Source organism: Leguminivora glycinivorella, chromosome 11, assembly GCF_023078275.1.
Source record: "Leguminivora glycinivorella isolate SPB_JAAS2020 chromosome 11, LegGlyc_1.1, whole genome shotgun sequence".
NCBI classification, from domain to species: Eukaryota; Metazoa; Arthropoda; class Insecta; order Lepidoptera; family Tortricidae; genus Leguminivora; species Leguminivora glycinivorella.
Genome location: NC_062981.1, coordinates 6075576 through 6083309, shown reverse-complemented (window position 1 = coordinate 6083309; position 7734 = coordinate 6075576). Strand labels below are relative to the sequence as shown.

The following is a 7734-nucleotide window of genomic DNA, read 5'->3' as shown; positions in this document are numbered from 1 at the left end:
AAAAAATCACAAAAGTAGAACTTTATAAAGACTTTCTAGGAAAATTATTTTGAACTTGATAGGTTAAAGTTTTTGAACAAAATACGAAAAACTACGGAACCCTACACTGAGCGCGGCCCGACACGCTCTTGGCCGGTTTTAGAAGGTCAATGTGATAAGTGGCTGGCAACACCAGCCGGGTAAACACTACGAGTGGCTGGCAACACCAGCCGGGTAAACACTACGAAGATAAGCTCTTACATTTTAATTTCGACAAAATACGAATAAGTGCACGGAACAATACAATAGTGAATATATAGTGACCTCAAGTTACTTACGTTGGACTCCTAACCTCAAACATTGTGCAAGGACACTTTAATTTAGCAAAACAATTGGTAAGATCATCAGTTTTTACCGTTAACTTTTTGAATTAGAGAACCACTTTTTGGAAATCAAGCAAAACAGGACCTTAAATTTCATTTCACCGTTATCCACATCATATTGACAGACACAGACTGATCGTAAACAAAAACTGATTGGCCGGAAATTAAGTGACAGCTTCGTTCAGAAATTTGATCCACAATAAAGGTTGCGTTCAGAATCAGTTAATGAATAATCGGGGTGCGTTCAGTATCACGCATACAATTTAGACGAGTTGTAAATATTTTCTTTAATGATGTCGAATGTACTAGATACAAAATGCGCTGGTTGCCCGGCAAATATAACCGACTATAACTACACGGCCTGCGTATCGACTTCATGCGGCAAAATATTTCACGACTTATGTATAAGCGCGACTGCCCTCGCCGAAGAACAAAAAATAAATTGGACCTGTCCAGACTGCAGAGCGGAATCAAAGAGAGGGGGAGATAATTCCCAAACCCCAGTACGCACATACGCCTCAGATAACGTAACTCATCGCAAGAAATTAATATCAGCACCGAAGAAGGAACCTGCCGTCACAGTTACTCTAGCGGACCTGGCCGCAGAGCTTCGTCTACTGCGCAAGGACATGGTGGAGTTGAAAGAAAAATTCTCGAACATTTCTAACTACTGTGAACGCCTAGAAGAAGTTTCAGGTCGTCTCTCGGCTACAGAGTCCCGACTACAATCACTTGAAGAAAGGCAAGAGAAAACTGTGGACGATCTAACTAAAGAAAACGCCCATTTAAAAGCTACCGTTGCGGACCTTACGACCAGGCTAGACATCACTGAACAGCACAACAGGGCCAGTAACATTGAATTACACTGCATTCCGGAGCACCGAAGCGAGAACTTGCTCACAGTCGTGAAACAAATTGGCAGAACAATAGCATGCGAAGTTACTGACCAGGACATACATCTGTGTACGAGAGTTGCAAAGAAAAATCAAGAGAGCACGCGACCTAGATCAGTAGTTGTCAAATTTGGCTCTCCGAGAATCAGAGATCAGTTTTTAGCCCAAGTGGTCAAATTCAATAAGGCGAATCCCAAAGAGAAACTTCACACTGGGCACCTGGGCATAGGTGGTGACAAGAAGCCTGTCTATGTTGCGGAACATCTTTCACCAAAGAATAAATCTATACAAGCTGCAGCTAGACAGGTGAAAAGGGACAAGGGGTACAAATTTTTGTGGACCCAGCAGGGACGAGTCTTCCTGCGAAAAACGGAAACATCGGAGTACATTTGCATTAAAAGCTTGGAAGACCTGCAGAAGATTGTATAGACTCGTTGCTGTCTTGTAATATAGTCTTAAGTTAGTTCGATTTAATTAATTAAGTACTGAATTTGTCTATTTGTATTCCCTTTTCTATGGTTTTGACTTGCTTTTATCAAAATGTCAGAGGCCTTAGATCAAGTATCCCCGAGGCACGTCAATGGGCACTGAACTGTAATTATGACATCATAATACTGGAAACATGGCTTAACGAAAGTATATTTGACTCTGAACTTTTCAATAGTGATTATATTGTGTATAGGCGTGACAGGGAAACTGCATCAATTGGTAAATCAAAATCAATGGGGGGAGGAGTGTTGGTTGCGGTTTCCAGTAAATTGATCTCAAGAAGGGTACATGAATGGGAGAGCGATGGAGAGGACTTGTGGATCACTGTAGAACTGAAAAACAACAAAAAAATTGAAACTCTTAAATTATGCGCAGTGTATTTACCCCCACCGGTTACAAAAAATAGCTTAGATAGGTTTATTGACCAAGCCACTGCAGCTCTAGAGACACCAAGCACGTATACTTTTATTGCAGGTGACTTCAATCTGAGTGGCATAGTATGGAGTGCCTCAGATGGAGAATTGTGTAAAATACCCGATAATTATAGCAATTGTATAATAAAGAGCACCTTAGTTGACTTTATGTCCTCATATAATATGAAGCAGTACAATGGCGTCATCAACTCAAAGGACAGAATTCTTGATCTCCTCATATGTGACTCTGACATTGTCGAGGTTTCCGAAAGTACCACTCCAATCAAGAATGTAGATAGTTACCACCCCCCTTTAGACTTCAAAATAGACTTGTCTTCTCTTGAATATCTTAAAACTGAACCTCAATACAAGCGCAACTATTTTAAGGCAGATTATGATTTAATACTTGGGGCATTGAACGACATTGTGTGGGGTGATGAACTAAGAGCCTGTAGCAATACTGATGAGGCAGTAGATAAGTTTTACAGTGTTGTACATAATATCATCTGTGAAAACATCCCATTACAAAGACTTAAGCATAATTCCTATCCTGTTTGGTACAGCGCCAATTTAAAACATATGCTCAAACAAAAATACAAGTACCATGCTAAGTTTAAGAAATATAAGAACCCACTTGACAAACTTGAATTCGAATACTTGCGAAAGAGCTGCGAAAAATTAATTAAGCAGTGCTACAAAACTTACATTAAAGAGATCGAAAGAAGAATAAATCAAAATCCAAAAATGTTCTGGACACATATCAGTAAAATGCGTAGTAATAGTTCCAGGTATCCTCCTAAAATGGAATTTAATGATACAAAAGCAGACAATCGCGGAGATATTTGTAATTTATTTGCTGATCATTTTTCATCAGTATATGAGCATGAACAACCCGGTAACGACTTACGCACAAGCATACTAACTGCCGATAGTGAAATAACAGACATAATACTCACGCGGGATGAAGTTGAAGCTCGTTTAAAAAAATTAGATACTTCTAAAGGTACGGGACCGGATAATATTCCGCCTCTATTTCTAAAAAAATGCGCTAAGTCACTTTCGGAGCCTCTGACCATCTTATACAACTGGTCTTTAAGAACAGGGGTATTTCCAGAGCAGTGGAAAAAAGCTCGAATAGTCCCTATATTCAAAAGTGGGAAACGCAGTTTGGTCTGTAACTACCGACCTATCTCTATTCTGTGCACAGCGGCTAAAGTTTTTGAACAGTTAGTTTACCCTTACATCTTTAATCATGTTCAAAGCTATATATCACCATTGCAACATGGGTTTATGCCAAAAAGGTCAACTAACACAAACCTATGCACCTTCATCGAAGACGTTACTCAGTCAGTTGATAAGGGATACCAAGTTGATGCAGTATACACGGATTTTTCGAAGGCATTCGACAGGGTCAATCATCAGATACTGTTGGACAAGCTGCATCGTTTTGGAATATGCAACTCATTGTATGACTGGTGTCGATCTTACCTTGAGGACAGACCTTCGACTGTGGTTATCGAGGGCGCTCAGTCTTATGAGTTCATAGCGTCTTCTGGAGTACCACAAGGATCGAACTTAGGACCTCTATTTTTCAATATTTTCATCAACGATGTAACATCCGTGTTTAAATCTTCTAATGTATACTTGTTTGCCGATGACTTAAAACTCACGAGAATCATTAGAGGCCCCGATGATGCTGATAAGCTGCAGGACGATGTAGCGTCTTTGGTGAAGTGGTGTGCGACCAACAAAATGCATTTAAATCCTACTAAATGTTATCACATTAAATTCCACAGAAAACGAAATGAGATGCGAACAAACTATAAAATCTTGAACGAACATGTGCAGGAAGTGACTGAGATTAGGGATCTCGGCGTTATTTTGGACAGCAGACTGCGGTTTCATAAACATACAGACACCATGATTGACGCATCATTTAGGGCGCTGGGATTTGTACTCAGAGCGGGGAAGGAATTTAAAAACAACTCAACTCTGATAACGTTGTTTAACTCATTCGTTAGAAGTAAGCTGGAATACGGTTGTGTTGTCTGGACACCTGTTTACAAGATCCATGTCAACAGAATCGAACGCGTGCAGAAACGTTTTACTAAACACCTGGCATATCGATGTAGAATGTCAAAGTTAACACCTTATAAAGATAGACTTAAGCGGTTCCACATGTTATCATTAGAACAAAGGAGGGATGTGCTTGACATGACATTCTTATTTAAAATAATTCATAACGAAGTAGACTGTCCCACTCTGTTAAGTATGTTTGCGCTTAGAGTACCAACCCGCACACCTCGCTACCCCTGCCCTCTATTCAGCACACGCTTCAGTCGCACCAAACTTGGCTCTCACTCACCGGTGCCTCGCATGTCACGCCTGTACAATACACTTAGCAAGCACAATGAACAGCTGGATATATACCATGACAGCTTGTATAGTTTTAGGAAGAAACTTATTTCAGTCCCCGATTGAAGTGCTTCTCTTGACTCTCGACTTACCACTTTGTAAATATTAGATTTTAGTTTTAGTTTATATATACTTACCATTTGACTTATCACTTTGTAAATAGATTATAGTTTTAGTATAGATTTCTAAGCTCATATTAAAATGTTTATAGAGTAGATTTTTTAATGCATGCTGTGTTCACCTGTAATTGGTGGCGCAATCACAATTAAGCTGTAAAATTTTTGTTTCTTTATATTAAGTTATTGTTGCCACTGTTGGTGAACCCTAATAAAAAAATAAAATAAAAAAAAAATAAAATAAAATAAGTAGTTGTTGTTACGTAAATACATAACTCAGTTCTGTATAAAAAAAATCTACCTACAATATCCAAGATATTGGTCTGTTACGGGGATTTTTTAAAATACCGGTTACGTTTTCTGGTTTTTACGTGCATCGACCAATACCTAACCTCGATTCATTGCAGTGGAAAATAACATAACGTTGTGTCGACATACATTCGCGCTACATTTTTACCTGTCGAAATAGCTATTTCACAGAAAATGCAAGCGCTACGCCGTAGACTGCTACGCGGGAAATCCAGCTTTCGTAGCGATCCGCGTAGCTTATCGCGTGTTCGTAGTATATGGAGAATGAGAGATTTTCTCGCTGTATCACTTTGTTGTTTGCATTTAGTGCAGGTGAGGCTGATTCGCATTAAGTGAACTTGTTATGATTTTGACTAGAGATTAAAGATCGTTCACGCCTGGTTACATGCAAAATAAGTGTTCGAAACGTCGGAATGAATTGTAAATTCATTATACGCGATTTAATCCGTTTCCATAGTTTTATTTCATGAGTAACTATAGCGGTAACCGAAGACAATATAATATCACATACCTACATATTAGTATATGTATATACATATGTATAATATGTACCAGAGGGTCGTTGACCTTTCACGTGACGTACTATAATGTACAGACTCAAACAATGAATTCTTGTCTACTACGAACTAACTGTAGTAAATTATGTACAGCAGTCTGACTAGAGAAACAAATTTATCATAATGTAGGTGAATTTTTGGCGACCCGTCTGGCCTAGTGTGTAGTGGCCCTGCTAAGCCTATGGCCCTGAGTTCAAATTCCGATAAGGGCATTTATTTGTGTGATGAACACGGATATTTGTTCCAAAGTACATAGAAAACATCCATTCTATCAATTCTATGTATACATATAAGTATAATGTATATCGTCGCCTGGCACCCATAGTACAAGCTTTGCTTAGTCTGGGGCTAGGTTGATTTAGGTGTCCCCACAATATTTATTTATTTTATATTTAATAATTTTGACCTTTACTTTCTTTCTTATTCTTAAAAAATCCGCAATTCCAAAAGATAAAAAATTCCACCCTGTATATAATTCGCATATCGTCACATCGTCGCCAGGAGACAAAACAGAGAGTTTTTGATGCGTCCCCCTGGACCCTTGGAGCTCGTGACTTGACTCTCAAGATGGCTAAGTTATTTTGTAATGCAAGAGCGGTATTCAGATTGCTAAAATACATTATAATCTAGTAAAAACCGAGTAAAAGTTAGTTTCACCTGAAATTCCTGAAATTTGTAAATTATATGTGTACTTATGTTTAGTTTATTTAGTATGCTTTTTTTTATTTTCTTTGTTTTGATTTTGCTGTTGAAATTGTAGCACCGCTCACAGTCTCTCTGCTTAGCCTTGAGGTTGACTGGTAGAGAATGCCTTAAAGCATTAAGTCCGCCTTTTTATACTGCAAGATTTTTCTTTTGTGCAATAAAGATTAAATAAATAAATAATAAATAAATTCAAAACAAATTTTCACCAAAAAAGAAAATCCTCATGACAGGACATGTTCGGACCTCGGGAGCCGAGGTCCGAAAACATGTCCTGGCATCGGCCTACAATTACATGATCTGAAACACACACACACACATCTGTACATGTAATGTCACAGTTTTGTTTTCTGTCAACCCCTTATTTGCCAAGAGTGGCATTGAAACTTGAGTAGTTTCATATGCTCTGCCTACCCCTTCATGGGATACAGGCGTGATTGTATGTTATGTTATGTTATGTGATCTGAAACATTTCTTACTTTACTGGCCTAGGTATGTAATCTACTTACACTATATACCTAAGAAGACAAATGGACTTTTAGAAGACTAGACAGACCAAATTGTGTTAGGCACTGGTCAAGCGCGGATCCAGCTTCGTGTCCAGGGGGGGGTCACGTGGTAAAGGCCCAGCCCCCCCCCGGTCAATTTGTATGGCCAGCCTAGGCTCCAGGGGGGGTCATGACCCCCATGACCCCCCCCCCTGGATCCGCGCATGGCACTGGTCCCACCAAAAGCGAGTAAACTATCAGCTATCGGCTATAAAAACGAACAAAAGATAGTCGCTTCCGTGTAAATATTAAAAGACACGCGATGATAGCGCGAGCAAGTTATACTTCGTCGCCGAGCTATGAACTACAAATCACTCGCTCAGCGCTCTCTCTTTTATTTACACGAGAGCGACTATCTTTTGTTCGTTTTTATAGCCGCAGTCGTGTCCAATGCGCGCAGCGACGTAGACGCATTGATGATTTAATTTAATTATAAATTGCGAAATCGCGCGGCCCTGCCGCTGCCGGCAAATTGACACGATGGCAGATTCTAAACAGGGTCAACCCATCGTAAACGAGTTCCTCGCTTTTCTGCAAGAGAAAAATAAACTGCTGCGGGAAGGAGCGATGGATGCGGCGACTGCTGTTCAGATGTCTTCGCGCGCGTCGAAGTTCACCGTGGAAGACATCTGTGTAGCGAAGAAAGTGTTGTGTGAGTTCCTTGGAATAGCCGGCACCTATGTACCTCACCGAAGAGGAGACGAAACTGGGAAGAAGAGCCTGGAGAACATAATGAAGATCCTCAAAGACTTCAACGACCGGATTCCGGAGTTTGTGGCGACGGATATCTCCAACATTTCGTCGTACAATCCGGACAACGTCGACGTCAGATGCTTGTTTAAGGAAATCGTGGCCCTAAGAACAAGTTTAGCCGAAATTAATACGAAGTTTGAAGCTAGCCTAATTACTATTTCTGAGTTACGTGAAGAA

General features: G+C 39.9%; 1 protein-coding gene across 1 annotated transcript; it reads left to right on the top strand.

Annotated features, from left to right (window-relative positions):
* Positions 1-655: 655 nt before the first annotated feature.
* LOC125231317 lies at positions 656-1684 on the top strand. The gene has a single exon (XM_048136758.1). It carries the CDS (start codon positions 656-658, stop codon positions 1682-1684), a length of 1029 nt encoding a protein of 342 aa, XP_047992715.1.
* The last annotated feature ends 6050 nt before the right edge of the window (positions 1685-7734 follow it).

Bases quoted from the DNA above. Each gene is read 5' to 3' on its own strand.
- LOC125231317 (XM_048136758.1), top strand. From the start codon at position 656: ATGTCGAATGTACTAGATACAAAATGCGCTGGTTGCCCGGCAAATATA.